This window comes from Muntiacus reevesi, chromosome 5, assembly GCF_963930625.1.
Source record: "Muntiacus reevesi chromosome 5, mMunRee1.1, whole genome shotgun sequence".
Taxonomy (NCBI): Eukaryota; Metazoa; Chordata; class Mammalia; order Artiodactyla; family Cervidae; genus Muntiacus; species Muntiacus reevesi.
The window spans coordinates 39368643-39389697 of NC_089253.1; the positions used below are offsets into that span (position 1 = coordinate 39368643).

The window sequence follows — 21055 nt, forward strand, 5'->3', positions numbered from 1 at the left end:
TCGCCATTGAGAATAATGTTTTCTGTAGGTTTATCATATATGACCTTTACTATGTTGAGGTAGCTTTCTTCTATGCCCATTTTTTGAAGAGTTTTAATCATAAATTGTACTGGAGTGGGTTGCCATTTCCTTCTCCAAAATTGGTGCTGAATTCTGTCAAAGGCTTTTTCTGCATCTATTGAGATTGTCATATGGATTTTGTCTTTCAGTTTGTTAATATGGTGTATCACATTGATTGATTTGCATATATTGAAGAATCCTTGCATTCCTGGAATAAACCCTACTTGATCATGGTGTATGAGCTTTTTGATGTGTTGCTGAATTCTGTTTGCTAAAATTCTGTTGAGGACTTTTGCATTTATGTTCATCAGTGATATTGGCCTGTAGTTTTCTTTTATTGTGTTGTCTTTGTCTGGTTTTGGTATTAGGGTGATGATGGGCTCATAGAATGACTTTGAAAGTGTTCCTTCCTCTGCAAGTTTTTGAAAGAGTTTTAGAAGGATAGTATTAGCCCTTCTCTAAATGTTTGATAGAATTCTTCTGTGAAGCCATCTGGTCTTGGGCTTTTGTTTTTTGGGAGATTTTTGATCACAGCTTCAATTTCAGTGCTTGTAATTGTTCATAATTTCTGTTTCTTCCTGGTTCAGTCTTGGAAGATTGAACTTGTTTAAGAATCTGTCCATTTCTTCCAGGTTATCCATTTTATTGCCATATAGTTGTTCATAATTGTCTCTTATAATCCTTTGTATTTCAGCATTATCTGTTGCAACCTCTCCTTTTCATTTCTAATTTTGTTGATTTGATTCTTCTCTGTTTTTTTCTTGATGAGTCTGGCTAAAGGCTTGCAATTTTATCTTCTCAAAGAACCAGCTTTTAGTTTTATAATTCTTTACTATTGTTTCCATCATTTCTTTTTCATTTATTTCTTCTCAGATCTTATGATTTCTTTCCTTCTACTAAATTTGGGGTGTTTTTGTTCTTTTTCCAGTTGTTTTAGGTCTAAAGTTAAGTTGTCTATTCTATGTTTTTCTTGTTTCATGAGGTAGGATTGTATTGCTACAGACTTCCCTCTTAGAAGTGCTTTTGCTGCATCCCATAGGTTTTGAGTTGTCATGTTTTCATTGTCATTTGTTTCTAGAAATCTTTTGATTTCCCTTTTGATTTCTTCAGTAACCTGTTGGTTATTTAGAAATGTGTTGTTTAATCTCCATGTGTTTGTGTTTCTTGCCGCTCTTTTTCTTGTAATTGATATCTAGTCTCATAGCGTTGTCATCAGAGAAGATGCTTGATACGGTTTCAATTTTCTTAAATTTACTGAGATTTGATTTGTGACCCAAGATGTGGTCTATCCTGGAGGATGTTCCATGTGCACTTGAGAAGAAGGTGTATTCTTCTGTATTCAGATGGAATGTCCTGAAGATACCAATGAGATCCATCTCATCTAATACATCATTTAAGATTTGTGTTTCCTTATTAATTTTCTGCTTTGATGATCTGTCCATTGATGTGAGTGGAGTGTTAAAGTCTTCTACTATTATTGTGTTACTGTCAGTTTCTCCTTTTACGTCTGTTAGTGTTTGTCTTATGTATTGAGGTGTTCCTATGTTGAGTGCATAGATGTTTACAATTGTTATGTCTTCCTCTTGGATTGATCCCTTGATCATTATGTAGTGTTCTTCCTTATCTCTTGTAAGCCTCTTTATTTTACAGTCTATTTTGTCTGATATGAGGATTGCTACTCCAGCTTTCTTTTGCTTCCCATTTGCATGGAATATGTTTTCCATCCTCTGACTTTCAATCTATATGTGTCTTGAGGTCTGAAGTGGGTTTCTTGTAGACAGCATATATATGGGTCTTGTTTTTGTGTCCATTCAGCCAGTCTATGTCTTTTGGTTGGAGCACTTAATCATTTACATTTAAGGTAATTATTGATATGTATGTTCCTATTGCCCTTTTCTTAATTGTTTGGAGTTGATTTTGTAGATCTTTTTTCTTCTCTTGCATTTCCTGACTATATAAGTCCCTTTAACATTTGTTGTAAAGTTGGTTTGGTGGTACTGAATTCTCTTAACTTTTGCCTGTCTGAAAAGCTTTTTATTTCTCCATCAATTTTGAATGAGATCCTTGCTGGATACAGTAACCTTGGTTGTAGATTTTTTCCTTTCAGTACTGTAAATATATCCTGCCATTCCCTTCTGGCCTGCAGAGTTTCTGCTGAAAGATCAACTGTTAAGCGTATGGAGTTTCCTTTGTATGTTACTTGTTGCTTCTCCCTCGCTGCTTTTAGTATTCTTTGTGTTTAGTCTTTGTTAATTTGATTAGTATGTGTCTTGGCATGTTTCTCCTTGGGTTTATCCTGTATGGGACTCTGTGCCTCTTGGACTTGATTGACTATTTCCTTTTCCATGTTGGGGAAATTTTCAACTATAATCTCTTCAAAAATTTTCTCATACCCTTTCTTTTCCTTTTCATCTTCTGGGAGCCCTATAATTGGAATGTTGGTGCATTTGATGTGGTCCTAGAGGTCTCTGAGACTGTCCTCAGCTCTTTCTATTCTTTTTACTTTATCCTGCTTTTCAGAAGTTATTTCCACCATTTTATCTTCCAGCTCACTAATTCGTTCTTCTGCTTCAGATAGTCTGTTATTGATTCCTTCTAGAGTATTTTTGATTTCAGTAATTATGTTGTTTGTCTCTATGTTTATTCTTTAATTCTTCTAGGGCTTTGTTAACTGATTCTTGCATTTTCTCCATTTTGTTTTCAAGGTTTTTGATCATCTTTACTATCATTATTCTGAATTCTTTTTTGGGTATTTTGCCTATTTCCTCTTCATTTATTTGGACTTCTGTGTTTCTAGTTTTTTCCTTCATTTGTGCAGTATTTCTCTTCCTTTTCATTATTTTTATATATTTATTTTGTATGTTTATTAGTCTTTAGGTTTTATTTTTGTTTGAAGTTATTGTGTTTGAGGTCTGCTTTTCCCAGGCCTCAAGGAAAGTTGAATTCTTTCCTTGAAGAAGGTTGAATTGTTTCTTCCTTTTACTTTCTGCCCTCCTAAGATTGGCCCAGTAGTTTGTGTGAGCTTTGTATAGGGTGAGATTTGTGCTGAGTTTTTGTTTGTTTGTCTTTCCTCTGATGGCAATACTGAGTGAGGTGATAATCCTGTCTGCTGATTATTAGGTTAGAATTTTTGTCTTGTTTGTTGTTTAGGTGAGGCATCCTGCACTGGGTGCTACTGGTGATTGGGTGATGCTGGCTCTTGTATTCAAGTGGTTTCCTTTGAGTGAGCTCTCACTACTTGATATTCCCTAGGGTTAGTTACCACAGGCTGCTTGGCTTGTGGGGACCCTGCTGGTGCCAGGTGTGCAGGGACACGGGCTGCCTCTGTCACAGGAGTTATGGCCATATCAGAGTCTTTCTTCCAGTCTTTTGTAGCTGGCAATCCGAAGGCCTCTTTGGCCAGTCTTTCTCCATAGCTCCGCCCATTCAGGCACTTAGAGGGCTCCCTTGCCTGGAGTCCTTCTCTGTTGTTCAGTGAGTCAGGCACATAAAGGGTCCCCCCTGGCTGGGGTTCTACTCTGTAGTTTGGCATATCAGTCACTGAAAGGAGCACCCTGGGTGGGGTCCTAATCTAGTTCAGTGCGTCAGGCATTTGATGGGCCAGGCTGTCTGTTGTTCAGCTGTCGATGCTGGCATGTGGGGAGAGAGAGGCTATGGTGATGGCTTCACCCTCTACGTGTGACTCAGCAGTATCACCTTGCTTCCATGGCTGCCGGACTTTCCTCCACCAGCATTTTCCATCCCAATCTCCTCCCTCACATCCCCTCAGTCCGTCTCTCCGCAGTCAACAGCAGCCCTCACCCTGGGATTGCTCCACAATCCCTAAACTCCAGCTCCCAGCTGCTGTGCCTTCAAGAAGACCAGCGTTCCTGTCTGGGGTATATATGGCTATGGCAAGGACTGTCTGATTCTCATTCCATCTAGGCTGCCACAGATCAGCTGTTTCACTCTCAGCCTTAAATGTTTCTCCTCTGACTCAGACAATTGCCTTGCCATGGGGATTGGACCCCTGCTTCAGTTCCCCCACCCATTGAGGGTAGGTCCAGTCCTACTAACACTCCTGTTTTCCCCCCTGGTTCCTTTGTCCTACCAAGTTTTGCATGGTTCTATATATTCTTTTCCACTGGTCAGGTACTCTGCCTGCCCTCAGCTGGTGTTCTACATGCACTTCTGTGTCTGAAGGTGTATTCCTGATGTATCCGTGGAGAGAGATATACTCCACGTCCACCTATTCCTCCACCATCTTGTTCTCAGTCTCTGCCTACTTTCTGATTGGGTTGTTTTTCTGGTATTGAGTTGCAGGAACTGCTTGTGTATTTTGGAGATTAATTCTTTGTCAGTTGTTTCATTTGCTATTATTTTCTCCCATTCTGAGGGCTGTCTTTTCACCTTGCTAATAGTTTCCTTTTTTGTGCAAAAGCTTTTAACTTTATTAATGTCCCATTTGATTATTTCTGTTTTTTTTAAATTACCATATATAAAATAGATAACCAGTGTGAGTTTGATGTATGACACAGGGCATGAAAAGCCAGTGGTTTGTGACAACCTGGTGGGATAGGGTGGGGAGGGAGGTGGAAGGGGGCTTCAGGATGGAGGGGACACATGTATACCTATGGCAAATTCATACTGATATATGGCAAAACCATCACAATATTATAAAGTGATTATCCTCCAATTAAAATAAATTAATTAATTAAAAAGAATAAAGTGCTTGGCAATTAAAAAGATAATCAATCACTACATACAAAAAGTATGAATGGAAGATGGCTATATTATCTACTCAATGATTGAAGACTTGAACCCCGATTAATTTATGTTACTCTAAACAGGATAGGAGCACTCCCTGGTGGTTCGGTTGGTAGAGTCTGCCTGCAGTGAGGGAGAACTGGGTCCGATCCCTGGGTCGGGAAGATCCCTTGGAGAAGGTAATGGCAACCCACTCCAGTATTCTTGCCTGGAGAATTCAGTGGACAGAGGAGCCTGGTGGGCTACAGTCCATGGGGTCATAATGAGTCAGACACGACTAACTTTTACTTTCAAACAGGGTATGACTCAGGACACGACTATATGCTTAGGACATGATCGAGCATACACCTAAACTTACAAGAAGTAAATGGGGTCTTTACCTCAGTCACGATGGTGGAGGAGAACAAGTTGTGGTCATACACCCAGCCGTCCACACAGGGCTCCGTGTCCAGGTCAGTCATGTTGGGGAAGGTCCCATTCAGGTGAAGGAGCTGCCACTGGGGGTGGAGGAAGCGGCGACACTTCTCTGGTTTCAAGTTTGAATCCAGTGGGATGGAGATTCTCAGGAGGACATCAGGGCTGAGGATCCCAGTGTCATTATCAGAGACAGTGGCATTATCGAGGATGTGGACCCAGCAGCGATGACCAGGAACGGCTGCAGTGAAGTTCTCCAACAGTGAGTGACAGACTACTACCATGAGAGAAGGGAGAATTAAAGTCATCTGAAGCATCTGGAATTTCCCCAGGCCACCAACTTTATCCAGGAGCTCCTCAAAGGCCATTGCGAACAGGTGATACTCAAGAGGAGTCAAAATGACTTTACAGAGAGACGTTCAAAGGGAGAAAATGTTTTCTTTAATTCACACTAAATCTATGTGACCTCATGCCAGTTTCTCATGCCTGGGTCTAATCCACCTCACTACTGTAACAGAGCAATGGGATCAGTTTCCCTAGTCCTTTTGAAAGCATGGGCTGGTTTCTTTTTAGCAAAGTTATGGAGAAAATTATTTACCAAAGATATCTGTATCTGATGAACATTAAACTTGTTTAAAGATTTACTCTCTGAATCTGTTTGTCCTTTGCGATACTGTGAAACTGGCATAGGACTTTGTCATGTACACGACCTCTGAATAACCTTAAAGTAAGCCTGCTACATAGTCTTCAGTCATTTCTAAAAAATGAAACTTGAGAGACACAAGGATGATTCTAGGAAGGAGTAGAAAACAGTTTTATCTTGTTTGCGCTGTCAAGCGCAAACACACTAGTCAAGAAAACACAATCGTTTGCTCTTAATTAAAGTGGCATGTGGTGCAATTTCTAACTGGTTCAAAGTTGGGAAAGGTGAACAACGAGGCTGTATGTTGTCACTCTGTTTATTTAACTGATATGCAGAGTACATCATGTGAAATACCAATCTGGATTAATCATGAACTGGAATCATGACTGCTGGGAGAAATATAAACAACCTCAGATTTGCATATGATACCACTCTAATGGCAGATAGTGGAGAAGAACTAAAGAGCCTCTTGATGAGATTAAAAGTTCAGTTCATTTCAGTTGCTCAGTTGTGTCTGATTCTGTGACCCCATGGACTGCAGCACGCCAGGCCTCCCTGTCCATCACCAACTCCTGGAGTTTACTCAAACTCATGCCCATTGAGTCAGTGATGCCATCCAGCCATCTCATCCTCTGTTGTCCCCTTCTCATCCCACCTTCAATCTTTCTCAGCATCAGGGTCTTTTCAAATGAGTCAGTTCTTCAGATCAGGTGACCACACTATTGGAGTTTCAGCTTCAGCATCAGTCCTTCCAATGAACACCCAGGACTGATTTCCTTTAGGATGGACTGGTTGGATCTCCTTGCAGTCCAAGGGACTCTCAAGAGTCTTTTCCAACACCACAGTTCAAAAGCATCAGTTCTTTGGCACTCAGCTTTCTACATAGTCCAACTTTCACTTCCATGCATGACTACTGGAAAAACCATAGCCTCGACTAGACAGAACTTTGTTGGCAAAGTAATATCTCTGTTTTTTAATATGATGTCTAGGTTGATCATAACTTTTCTTCCAAGGAGTAAGTGTCTTTTAGTTTCATGGCTGCAGTCATCATCTGCAGTGATTTTGGAGCCCCCCAAAATAAAGTCAGCCACTGTTTCCACTGTTTCTCCATCTATTTGCCATGAGGTAATGGGACTGGATGCCATGATCTTAGTTTTCTGAATGCTGAACTTTAAGCCAACTTTTTTACTCTCCTCTTTCACTTTCATCAAGAGGCTCTTTAGTTCTTCTTCGCTTTCTGCCATAAGCAGAAAGTGTCCTGCAGATATGCAGGACATGCATATGCAGAAAGTGCATATGCACATGCATATGCAGAAAGTGACATGCAGATACGCATGTCACCTGCATATCTGAGGTTATTGATATTTCTCCCGGCAATCTTGATTCCAGCTTGTGCTTCCTCCAGCCCAGTGTTTCTCATGATGTACTCTGCATATAAGTTAAATAAGTAGGGTGACAATATACAGCCTTTTCCTATTTGTCTAACTCAATGAAACTATGAGTTATTTCGTGTAGAGCCACCTAAGATGGATGGGTCATCATGGAGAGTTCTGACAAAATGTAGACATTATGGAGAAGGGAATGACAAACCACTTCTCTGTTCTTGCCTTGAGAACCCCATGAACAGTATGAGGATAAAAGAGGAGAGTTAAAAAGCTGGATTGAAACTCAACTTTCAAAGAACTAAGATCATGGCATCTGATCCAATCACTTCATGCAAACTCAAGGGGAAAAAAATGGAAGCAGTGACAGATTTTCTGTTTTTGGTCTCCAAAATCATTGCGGACAGTGACTGCAGCCATGATACTAAAAATGCTTGCTCCTTAGACAGAAAGCTATGAAAAACCTTTTGTTGGTTTTCAGTCACTAAGTTACATCCACTCTTTGTGACCCATGGACTGCAGCCCTCCAGGCATCTCTGTTCATGGAATTCTCCAGGCAAGAATACTGGAGTGGGTAGCCATTTCCTTTTCCAGGGGATCTTCCTGACCAAGGATCAAAACTGTGTCTCCTGCATTGTAGGAGGATGCTTTACCAACTGAGCCACCAGGGAAGTCCATTATGTTGAAGTAGTTTCCCTCTATGCCCATCTTCTGAAGTGTTTTTAATCATAAACCTGTGTTGAATTTTATGAAAAGCTTTTTCTGCATTGTTTGAGATTTAAAAAAAAATTAATTTGCTCTTGTGGTGTGTCACAGTGATTGATATGTGGATACTGAAAAATTCTGCATACCTTGTATAAATCCCATTTGATCATAGTGTATGATCCCTTTATATGTTGTTGGATTCAGTTTGCTACTATTTTGTTGTGGATTTTTGCGTCTATGTTCATCCATGATATTGGCCTGTAAATTTTTCTTTTGTGTGTGTGGTTTTGGTATCAGAGGGATGGTGGCATCATAGTATGAGTTTGGGAGTGTTCCTTCCTCTATAATTTTTTATTACTTTTTTTTTTTTTTTTTTGTCTACACTGTGTGGCATGTGGGATCTTAGTTCCCTGACCAGGAATGGAACCCAAGCCCCCTTCAGTGGAAGCACAGAGTCTTAACCACTAGATCACCAGGTAAGTCCCTTCCTCTACAGTTTTTTGGAAGAGTTTCTAAAGGGCAGGTGTTAATGCTTCTCTAAATATTTGATAGAATTCATCTGTGAAGTTATCTCTCCTGGACTTTTGTTTGTTGGGGGATTATTGATCACAGTTTCAATTTCAGTACTTGCAGTTGTTCTGTTCATATATTCAGTTTCTCCCTGGTTTTGTCTTGGAAAGCTGTACCTTCATAGGGATTTGTCAGTTTCTTCTAGGTTGTCCATTTCATTGGCATACTGTTTTACTTCTGTGGTGTCCTTTGTAACTTCTAATTTTATTGGTTTGAGTCCCCCCTTCCTTTTTTTTTTTTGAGGAGTCTTGCTAAAGATTTATCAATTTTGTTTATTTTCTCAAAGAACCAACTTTTAGTTTCATGGATCTTGCTTTTGTTTTCTTTGTATTTCATTTAATTCTGTTCTGATCTTTATGATTTCTTTCCTTCTACTAACTTTGGCTTTTGTTTGTTCTTCTTTCTCTAGTTGGTTTAGGTGTGAGTTTAGGTTGTTTATTTGAGATTTTTCTTGTTTCTCGAGGTTAGATTGCATTGCTGTAAACTTCCCTCTTAGAACTGCTTTTGCTGTGTTTCATAGCTTTTGGATCATCATGTTTTCATTGTCAATTGTCTAGATATTTTTTAATTTTCTTTTTGATTTTTTTCACTGATCCACTGATTAATAGCATTTTGTTTTACCTTTTTGTGTTTGTGTTTTTTTTTCAGTTTTTTTCCTGTAATTGATGTCTAGTCTCATAGCATTGTAGTTGGAAAAGATTCTTAATACAATTTCAATTTTCTTAAATTTATCAAGGCTTAATTTGTGGCCAAATGTGATCTTTCCTGGAGAATGTTCCAAGTGCTCATTGGAAGAAAGTGTGTTCTGTTTCCTTTGGATAAGTGCACTATAAATATCACTGAAGTCTATTTGATCTAATGTATCATTTAAGGCCTATGATTCTTTATTAATTTTCTGTATGGATGTTTATCTCCATTGGTGTAAGTGGGTGTTAAAGTCTTCCATTTTTATTGTGTTACTGTCAATTTCTCTTTTTATGACTATTAGCATCTGCCTTTATGCTGAGGGGCTTCTAGGCTGGGTGCATATATATTTACAATTGTTCTGTATTCTTCTTGAATGATCCCTTTATCATTATGCAGTGTCCTTCCTTGTCTCTTAATATTATTTATTTATTTGGCAATGCCAGGTCTTATTTGCAGCATGCAGGATCCTCAGCTGTGGCATGCAAACAGTTGTGGCATGCAGGATCTAGTTTCCTTATCAGGAATTAAACCCAGACCCCCTGCATTGGGAGCACAGAGTCTTAGCTACTGGACCACCAGGTAGTTATTTTTCCTTGTCTCTAGTAATAGTGTTTGTTTTAATGTCTATACTGTCTGATATGAGTATTACTATTCCAGCTTTTATTTGACTTCCATTTTCATGGAATATCCTTTTCCATCTCCTTACTTTGAATCTGTATGTGTTCCTAGGTCTGAAGTGGGTCTCTTGTAGACTCTCTCTCTCTCTATATATATATATATGGAGATATATATATATATGGAGATATAACATTTATATCAATTAATCCAGTCTACATCTTTTGGTTGGAGACTTTTATTCCTTTACATTTAAGATAATTATCGATATGTATGTTCCTATTGCTATTTTCTTTTTTTTCCATTTATTTTTATTAGTTGGAGGCTAATTACTTTACAATATTGTAGTGGTTTCTGCCATATATTGACATGAATCAGCCATGGATTTACATGTATTCCCCATCCCGATCCCCCTCCCACCTCCCTCTCCACCCGATTCCTCTGGGTCTTCCCAGGGCACCAGCCCCGAGCACTTGTCTCATGCATCCAACCTGGGCTGATGATCTGTTTCACCCTTGACAATATACATATTTCGATGCTGTTCTCTCTAAACATCCCACCCTTGCCTTCTCCCACAGAGTCCAAAAGTCTGTTTTAATACATCTGTGTCTCTTTTTCTGTTTTGCATATAGGGTTATCATTGCCATCTTTCTAAATTCCATATATATGAGTTAGTATACTGTATTGGTCTTTTTTTTTTTTTTTTTTACTTTAGAGTTTTATGTATTCAAAATGCGACTTTGTCTTCCTCTGCATATAAGTTGAATTGCTTTGAATGTCTCTTCCCCTCTGACTTCTCTAACTAAAAATGCAACATTATAGAAGCAATCCTTGTATGGCTGAGTCCCTTTGCTGTCCACCTGAAACTATCTTAATATTGTTAATCTACTATACTCTAATGCAAAAAGATTAAAAATATAAAATAAAAGCAATCCTTCATGCTATTTAAAAATATGAATTATAAGATTTTTTTAAAAGATTAAAGGATAAATTAATAAAGCACAGTACCTGTCGACTAAAAAAAAAGTATACTGTATTGGTCTTTATCTTTCTGGCTTACTTCACTCTGTATAATGGGCTCCAGTTTCATCCATCTCATTAGAACTGATTCAAATGAATTCTTTTTAATGGCTGAGTAATATTCCACGGTGTATATGTTCCACAACTTCCTTATCCATTCGTCTACTGATGGGCATCTAGGTTGCTTCCATATCCTGGCTATTATAAACAGTGCTGCGATGAACATTGGGGTGCATGTGTCTCTTTCAGATCTGGTTTCCTCAGTGTGTATGCCCAGAAGTGGGATTGCTGGGTCATATGGCAGTTCTAGTTCCAGTTTTTAAAGAAATCTCCACACTGTTCTCCATAGCGGCTGTACTAGTTTACATTCCCACCAACAGTGTAAGAGGGTTCCCTTTTCTCCACACCCTCTCCAGCATTTATTGCTTGTAGGCTTTTGGATAGTAGCCATCCTGACTGGTATGTAATGGTACCTCATTGTGGTTTTGATTTGCATTTCTCTGATAATGAGTGATGTTGAGCATCTTTTCGTGTGTTTGTTAGCCATCTATATGTCTTCTTTGGAGAAATGTCTGTTTAGTTCTTTGGCCCATTTTTTGATTGGGTCATTTATTTTTCTGGAATTGAGCTTCAGGAGTTGCTTGTATATTGTTGAGATTAATCCTTTGTCTGTTGCTTCGTTTGCTATTATTTTCTCCCAACCTGAGGGCTGTCTTTTCACCTTGCTTATAGTTTCTTTTGTTGTGCAAAAGCTTTTAAGTCTTAATTGCTTTGGATTCATTTTTGTCCATCTTCTTTCTTCCATTTTTCTTTTGATCTCTTATCTTGTGGTTTGATTGATGTTGTGTTTGGTTGCTTTTAATTTTTTTCCATGTATCAATTTTTTGCTTTTGGTTTGCAGTTCCCATGAGGTTTTTAAATTTATTTTATTCCTTTGGCTGTGGTAGATCTTCCTTGCCGCATGCGGGCTTTCACTATCTGTGCTGAGTGAGGGCTGCTCTTTGTTACTGTACGCAGGCTTGTACTTGCAGTAGCTGTCTTTGCTGTGGAGCGGAGGCTCTGAGTGCCCGAGCTCCAGCATTTTCAGCCCGTAGACTCAGTAGTTGAAGCTCATGGGCTCCGGAATGCAGGTTCAATAGTTGCGTGTGTGAACATTGCTCAGTCATGTGTGACTCTTTGTGATCTCATGGACTGTACAGTCCATGGGATTCTCCAGGCCAGAATACTGGACTGGGTTGCCATTTCCTTCTCCAGAGGATCTTCCCAACCCTGGGATCCAACCCAGATTTCCTGCATTGTTGGCAGATTCTTTACCAATTGGGCCACCAGGGAAGCCCTCAGTAGTTGTGGTCATGCGCTTTGTTGCGCCATGGCATGTGGGGTCTTCCTTGACCAGGGATGGAACTGGTGTCCCCTGCATTGCAAGGCAGATTTTTCTGGACCACTGGAGCACCAGGGAAGTCCACTGCCATGAGGATTTTATATAGCAATCTATATATGTAAAAAGTTATTTTAAGTGGCTGGCTTCTTAATATCAAATGCATTTCCACTCCCTGCATTTGTGTTCTCCTCTTCTCATAATTATTGCTGGTTTTGATATCATATTTGTATGATGATGTCTTATAGTTACTTTATGTTTGCCTTTACTTGTGAGCTTTTCCATTTGTGATTTTCTTATATCTAGTTGCCTCTTCAATACATCCCTTACCTAGAGAAGTTCCTTTAGAATTTTTGTATGGTAGTTTGACAGTGCTGAATTCGCTTAGTTTTTGCTTGCCTGCCAATTTTTATTTCTCTGCCTAATCTGAATGAGAGTCTTGCTGGGTATAGTATTCTTGGTTGTAGGTTTTCCCCTTTAATCATCTAAAAATTATTGTCTACTATTATTTATTTATTTACTATGAACCATTTTTTAAAAGTCTTTATTGAATTTGTTACAATATTGCTCCTGTTTTATGTTTTGGTTTTCTGGCTGCCAGGAGTCTGGGATCTTAGCTCCCTGACCAGGGATGGAATCTGCCTCCCCTTGTTTTGGGAGTTGATATCTTAACCACTGGACTGCCACAGAAGTCCCTTTCTGCACTTTATTGATGAGAAAATGAGGCAATGTATTGTATCGGACAAAAAGTTTGTTTTTTTCTGTCAAATGTTACTGAAAATCCTGAACAAACTTTTTGACCAACACAATCAGTGACTCATTCCTGTATTCAGCTACCAAGATCCCTGGAAGTGGCAGAAGTACTTATAATACTTGTTGGTGTTTGAACTTATAATATTTAGGGACTTCTTTCTATTTTTTTAGAATATGTGCTATAAATATACACTATGTGCACAACATTGCTAGAGCACATGCCAAGCTTTGGGAGGAAATCATGCTTGTGAGTGACTCTCAGGTTTAAACTTTGAAGTTTCTTGGAAAATTTCCTGGTGAATAAACAGAGAGCAGTTTGACTCCAAAGTCTCTGATCCCTTGTTTATAGTACATGTTTTAAGTATTCATATTTTCCTAGAATTTGTATAACAGAACATGAATTTGTATTTTTGATCCAACAAGTGAAGTGGTGGATTTTAGATAAAAGGCAAAAAAATTTGTTGTCAAGAATCAAGTGACAAATAAGCAAGAGATAGTTGACTGCACTTATGTGTAATTCTTTCATCAGGTGGTTAGTAGAATCTGCTTGGTCAGTACTGATAAGTACTGATTATCAACAACCACTCGAGAGTTTAAAGGAACATAAAAGTTTGCACAGAGACATGGAGTAAAGAATGCTGAAATAACCCAAAATATGGAGGTGAGCAGGAAAAGGAAGTGGTTATTGGGTTGGAGGGAAGACATATGGCAACCTGCTTTCTCCTTATTGAGAGAGACAAACTGCTTTTCTATTAAAAACAGGGACATTCAGTTGAGAATATAAACTCAGTTCCTTCTCTGTCATGTCTGTCTCATAGAAAAGAAGTTTTGCATGTTGTGAAAATAGTGCTTCATTTAGCTCAGTTCCTGATGTGAGTCTCCAGTAAATGTGCTCTCCTGGATTCCCTGTACCCTTCTTTGGCCTCATTTTCAAAGTATCAGTGTTGCTATATAATTTCCTGTGTCTCCCTAGCTCCCTACACCATCTTTCATATTATACTCACAACTGTTCTTGTATGCATGTTATACTAGAAAGAAAAGTAATGTATCTCTCTTGTCCTGTTGGGTGCCAGCACTCATCACAATACCTGGTGCTATGTTGGAAAATGATACATATTTCTTGTTGTTAAAGGTTTTGACAGTGACCATGCAGGGGGAACTAGACACAGCACAGACCAAAACTACTGTTTGACTTGTTCTGCACATCCAACCTTTATAAAGGGATCTGTCTCCTGTCTTTTGTGAGGTGAGCTTCACAAAGTACATGACAGCTTTCAAAGGGTGGGGACATGAATCTATTTATTTCAAAGGTTATAACAGTGTTGTGAGAGACAAGGACTGATTTCGAGATAAAAGATGAAGAAATAAGACTCATATGGGACTGATTATATTGTGTAGAGGTGGTTTTGTCATATCACACTGTCAGTCTCTTCACTGGAGATTGATGTTGAGAACGTCCCTCAAAGTACAGATTCTGGGGCAGTCTTAAGATGGTGGAGGAATAGGACAGTGAGACCACTTTCTCCCCCACAAATTCATCAAAAGATCATTTGAATGCTGAGCAAATTCCGCAAAACAACTTCTGAATGCTGGTGGAGGACACCAGCACCCAAATAGGCACCCAAAAAGGCAGCCTATTCTCATCAAAAGGAGGTAGGACAAAATATAAAAGACAAAAAGAGAGACCAAAAGAGTTAGGGATGGGGACCCATCCCAGGGAGGGAGTCGTGAGGGAGGGGACATTTCCAAATACCAGGAAACCCTCACACCAGCGGGTCTGTGGGGAGTTTTGGAATTTCAGATGGCAACATAACCAGGAGGAAGAACACACACACACACACACACACACACACACACACACACACAGATTATGCACCTAACCACAACTCCCAGAGGAGAAGTAGCCCAGATGCTCGCACCCACTAGCAGTGAGCAGGTGCTGAACAGGGAGGCACGGGTTGCATGCTTAGGGTAAGGACTGGGCCTGAATGCCCTGAGGACAACCTGAGGGAGCTAACATGAGAAAGCAACCTGAACTGTAGGATAGCCAGAGAGAGAAAAAGAGAGAGAGAGAACTTTCCCATGAAAAGCTCTAACCTAAGGCACAGCCTGGCCCACTCACAGAACAAAGGATTGAGCGAACACCAGAGGAGAGCTAGCTAACTGCAGACTGACCCTCCCCATGCTAGAGGCAGGGAGGCAGGCAGGTGACAGCTGGAGCCGGAAGGCAAGGGGCAATCTTGTCTCCAGAGATGGCATCCTCCACCAAACTGCGAGCAGGCTCCCAGTTGCTAACCAAGTCTTCCTGGGGTCCTGGATGATTGACATCTGCCAGAAGGATCGTAGCCAGAGATCAGCTCCCCAGAGGAGACACACGGCACACCTGAGATGGCGCTCTTGCTGCGCACCCAGGAAACTGAGCAGCTGGGACTGGGAGGTGATAAGATGCACAGACCCCCTGGGACAGTGCGCTGGCCAAGCACCTGGTCACCTGAGCTGCTCGGGCCTGGGATGGGCACAAAACGCATGCACAACCAAGTCTGTGCCTTTGTGGAGTTCCTGAGAACCTGAACCTGAGCAGCTTAGACCTGAGAAGTGCACACAGCCCAGGGCACACTTTGGGCAGTTCCCCTGCGAGAAACCTGGAGCCTGAGCAGTGTAGACTGGGAAAGAACACACACCGTGAGTGGGGGCAAACCCAGTGTGGCCCAGACACTGTGAGCACTCCCCACACACGCCAGTGATATTTGTTCGCAGTGTTCCTCCCTCCCACAGCACAACTGAACAAGTGAGCCTAAATAATAACCACCTTTGCCCCCTTGTGTCAGGGTGGAAATCACACACTGAAGAGACTTGCAAACAGAAGAAGCCAAAATAAACAAAGAATAGGGAACTGCTTTGGAAGTGACAGATTCAACACATTAAAACCCTGTAGTTAGCATTGACTACATTGGAAGGGGCCTATAGACCTGAGAAGAAGTATAAACTGGAACAAGGAACTATCTGAAACTGAACTGACCCCACATTGCCTCAACAGCTCCAGAGAAATTCCTAGATATATTTTACTATTATCATTTTTTAATAAATTTTTTAATTTTTAAGTTCTTTATTATTCCTTTAATTTTCATTTTTATAACCTACCATTACCTTGCAAAATAAACCCCTATTTTAAAGCAAATTTCATATATATATATATATATATATGTTGTATAATTTTTGTGATTTTTTTTAATATTGTATTTTTGAGAGTCTAACCTCTACTCTAGATTTTTAAGCTTTGCTTTTTGGTATTTGTTATCAGTTTTGTACCTTTAAGAATCTAATCTTCAGTATCCAGTTTTATTTAAGAGTGTGGTCACTGGCTCGATTGCTCTCTCCCCTTTTTGACTCTTCTTTATTTCTTCCAGGTCACCTCTATCTTCTCCCTTCCTCTTCTCTTCTCTACCTAACTCTGTGAATCTCTTTGGGTGTTCCAGGCTGTGGAGAACACTTGGGGAACTGATTATTGGCTAGATTTGTCTCTCTCCTTTTGATTCCCCCTCTTCTCCTCCTGGTCACCTCTATCTCCTTCTTCTCTCTTCTCTTCTCTATGTAACTCCATGAACCTCTCTGACACAGTTCCAGACTGTGGAGAGCACACAGGGAATTGATCGCTGGTTAGATTGCTCTCCTTTTGATTCACCCTCTTCTCCTCCAGGTCACCTCTAGCTCCCTCCTCCCTCTTCTCTTATCCATGTAACTCTGTGAACCTCTCTGGGTGTCCCTCACTGTGGAGAATCTTTTCACCATTAACCTAGATGTTTTATCATCAGTGCTGTATAGATGGAGAAGTCTTGAGACTACTGTAAGAATAAGACTGAAAGCCAGAGGCAGGAGGCTTAAATAGAAAACTTGAGAACACCAGAAAACACCTGACTCCAGGGGACATTTATCTACAAGAACTCATCCAAAGCCTCCATACCTGCCCTGAAACCAAACTCCACCCAAGAGCCAACAAGTTTCAGAGCAGACATACCAAGCTAATTCTCCAACAACGCAGGAACATAACCCTGAGCAGTAAAATACAGGTGGCCAGAAGTCACACCAAACCCACAGACACCTCAAAACTCTTCTATGCCAGTGGACACTTCATTGCACTTCAGAGAGAAGAGGTCCAGCTCCACCCACCAGATCACTGACACAAGCTTCCCTAACCAGGAAACCTTGACAAGCCACTCGTCCAACCCTACCCACAGGGAGGAATCTCCACAATAAAGAAGAATCACAAACTTCCAACATACAGAAAGGCCAATCCAAACACAGAAATCTAAACAAAATGAAAAGAGAAATATTCAGCAGGTAAAGGAACATAATAAATGCCACCAAATCAAACAAAAGAGGAGGAGGTAGGGAGTCTATCTGACAAAGAATTCAGAATAATGATAGTAAAAATGATCCAAAATCTTGAAAACAAAATGGAGTTACAGATAAATAGACTGGAGACAAGGATTGAGAAGATGCAAGAAATGTTTAACAAGGACCTAGAAGAAACAAAAAAGAGTCAATCAGTAATGAATAATGGAATATCTGAGATCAAAGCACTCTGGAGGGAACCAACAGTAGAATAACTGAAGCAGAACATAGGATAAATGAGGTGGAAGATAGAATGGTGGAAATAAATGAAACAGAGAGGAAAAAAGAAAAAAGAACTAAAAGAAATGAGGACAACCTCAGAGACCTCTGGGACAATGTTAAATGCCCCAACATTCGAATCATAGGAGTTCCAGAAGAAGAAGACAAAAAGAAAGGCCTTGAGAAAATACTTGAGGAGATAATAGTTGAAAACTTCCCTAAAATGGGGAAGGAAATAGCCACCCAAATCCAAGAAACCCAGAGAGCCCCAAACAGGATAAACCCAAGGTAAAACACCCCAAGACACATATTAATCAAATTAACAAAGATCAAACACAAAGATCAAATATTAAAAGCAGCAAGGGAAAAGCAGCAAAAAACACACAAGGGGATTCCCATAAGGGTAACAGCTAATCTTTCAATAGAAACTCTTCAGGCCAGAAGGAATGGCAGGACACACTTACAGTGATGAAAGAGAAAAACCTACAACCCAGATTACTATACCCAGCAAGGATCTCATTCAAATATGAAGGAGAAGTCAAAAGCTTTACAGACAAGCAAAAGCTGAGAGAATTCAGTACAACCAAACCGGCTCTTCAACAAAAGCTAAAGGATCTTCCCTAGACAGGAAACACAGAAAAGGTTTATAAACTCAAACCCAAAACAACAAAGTAAATGGCGATGGGATCATCCTTATCAATAGTTACCTTAAATGTAAATGGGTTGAATGCCCCAACCAAAAGACAAAGACTGGCTGAATGGATACAAAACAAGAACCCTATACATGCTGTCTACAAGAGACCCACCTCAAAACAAGGGACACTTACAGACTGAAAGTAAAGGGCTGGAAAAAGATATTTCATGCAAATGGAGACCAAAAGAAAGCAGGAGAAGCAATACTCATATCAGATAATATAGACTTTGAAATAAAGACTGTGAAAAGAGACAAAGAAGGGCACTACATAATGATCAAAGAACAATCCAAGAAGAAGATACAACAATTATAAATATATATGCACCCAGCATAGGAGCACTGCAATATGTAAGGCAAATGTTAACAAGTATGAAAGGTGAAATTAACAGTAAAACAATAATAGTGGGAGACTTTAATACCCCACTCACACCTATGGATAGATCAACTAAACAGAAAATTAGCAAGGAAACGCAAACTTTAAATGATACAATGGACCAGTTAGACCTATTTGATATCTATCGGACATTTCACCCCGAAACAATGAATTTCACCTTTTTCTCAAGTGTACATGGAACTTTCTCCAGGATAGATCACATCCTGGTCCATAAATCTAGCCTTGGTAAATTCAAAAAAATTGAAACAATTCCAAACATCTTTTCTGATCACAATGTGGTAAGATTAGATGTCAACTACAGGAGAAAAAGCTATTAAAAATACAAACATATGGAAGATAAACAACATGCTTCTGAATAACCAACAAGCCACAGAAGAAATCAAAATATGCATATAAATGAATGAAAATGAATACACAACAACCCCAAACCTATGGGATTCAGTAAAAGCAGTGCTAAGGGGAAAATTCACAGCAATGCAAGCTTACCTCAAGAAACAAGAGAAAAATCAAAGAAATAACCTAACTGTACACCTAAAGCAACTAGAAAAAGAAGAAATGAAGAACCCCAGGGTTAGTAGAAGAAACAAAACCATAAAAATTAGGGCAGAAATAAATGAAAAAGAAACAAAGGCGACTATAGCAAAAATCAACAAAACTAAAAGCTGGTTCTTTGAGAAGATAATTAAAATAGACAAACCATTAGCCAGACTCATAAGGAAAAAGGGGAGAAGAATCAAATCAACAAAATTAGAAATGAAAATGGAGAAATCACAACAGACAACACAGAAATACAAAGGATCACAAGAGACTACTATCAGCACTATATGCCACTAAAATGGACAATTTGGAAGAAATGGAAAAATTTTTAGAAAAGTATAACTTTCCAAAATTGAACCAGGAAGAAATAAACAATCTTAACAGATCCATCACAAGCATGGAAATCGAAACTGTAATCAGAAATCTTCCAACAACCAAAGCCCAGGACCAGATGCCTTCACTGGTGAATTCTACCAAAAATTTAGAGAAGAGCTAACACCTACCCTACTCAAAATCTTCCAGAAAATTGCAGAGGAAGGTAAACTGCCAAACTCATTCTAGGAGGCCACCATCATCCTAACACCAAAACCAGAAAAAGATGCCACAAAAAAAAAAAAAAAAAAAAAAGAAAATTACAGGCAAATATCACTGATGAACATAGATGCAAAAATCCTGAACAAAATTCCAGAAAACGGAATCCAACAGCATATTAGAAAGATCATGACCAAGTGGGCTTTATCCCAGGGATGCAAGGATTCTTCAATATTTGCAAATCAAAGTCATACACCACATTAACAAATTGAAAGATAAAAACCATATGGTTATCTCAATAGATGCAGAAAAAGCCTTTGACAAAATTCAACATCCATTTATGATAAAAACCTTCCAGAAAGCAGGCATAGAAGGAACATACCTGAGCATAATAAAAGCCATATAGGATAACCCCACAGCAAACATTATCCTCAATGGTGAAAAATTGAAAACATTTCCCCTAAAGTCAGGAACAAGACAAGGGTGCCCACTCTCACCACTACTATTTAACATAGTTTTGGAAGTTTTAGCCACAATAAGCAGAGAAGAAAAAGAAATAAAAGGAATTCAGAAGAAAAAGAAAAAGTAAAGCTCTCACTGTTTGCTGATGACATGATCCTCCACATACAAAACCCTAAAGACACCACCAGAAAATTACTAGAGCTAATCAATGAATATAGTAAAGTTGCAGGATATAAAATTAACACACAGAAATCCCTTGCATTCCCATACACTAAGAATGAGAAAACAGAAAGAGAAATTAAGGAAGCAATTCCATTCACCATTGCAATGAAAAGAATAAAATACTTAGGAATAAATCTAACTAAAGAAACAAAAGACCTATTTATAAAAAACTATAAAACACTGATGAAAGAAAACAAAGATGACACAAATAGATGGAGAAATATACAATGTTCATGGTCAGAATAATCAATATAGTGAAAATGGGCATACTACCCAAAGCAGTCTACAGATTTAATGCAATCCCTATCAAGCTACCAACGGTAGTTTTTAGGGAACTAGCACAAATAACTTCACAATTTGTATAGAAATACAAAAGATCTCGAATAGCCAAAGCAATCTTGAGAAAGAATGGAACAGGAGGAATCAACCTACCTGACTTCAGAAGATACTACAAAGCTATAGTCATTAAGACAGTATGGTACTGGCACAAAGACAGAAATATAGATCAGTGGAACAGAATAGAAAGCCCAGAGACAAATCCATGCACCTATGGACACTTTATCTTTGACAAATGAGGCAAGAATATACAATGGAGAAAAGACAATCTAACAAGTGGTGCTGGGAAAACTGG

General features: G+C 39.3%; 1 protein-coding gene across 4 annotated transcripts in view; it reads right to left on the reverse strand.

Moving 5' to 3' along the window:
* The window catches only part of LOC136169663 (solute carrier family 22 member 10-like), a 64874-nt gene that overhangs the window by 21730 nt on the left and 22089 nt on the right, over nucleotides 1-21055 (reverse strand). For 3 of the 4 annotated variants that reach the window (XM_065937573.1, XM_065937571.1, XM_065937570.1), the window contains exon 1: nucleotides 5187-5776. In XM_065937573.1, the coding sequence (XP_065793645.1) occupies nucleotides 5187-5588 (402 nt within the window). In that variant the 5' untranslated portion in view covers nucleotides 5589-5776. Of the gene's footprint in view, nucleotides 1-5186; nucleotides 5777-21055 lie in introns of those variants that run through there. The other variant, XM_065937572.1, reaches the window with a different exon arrangement.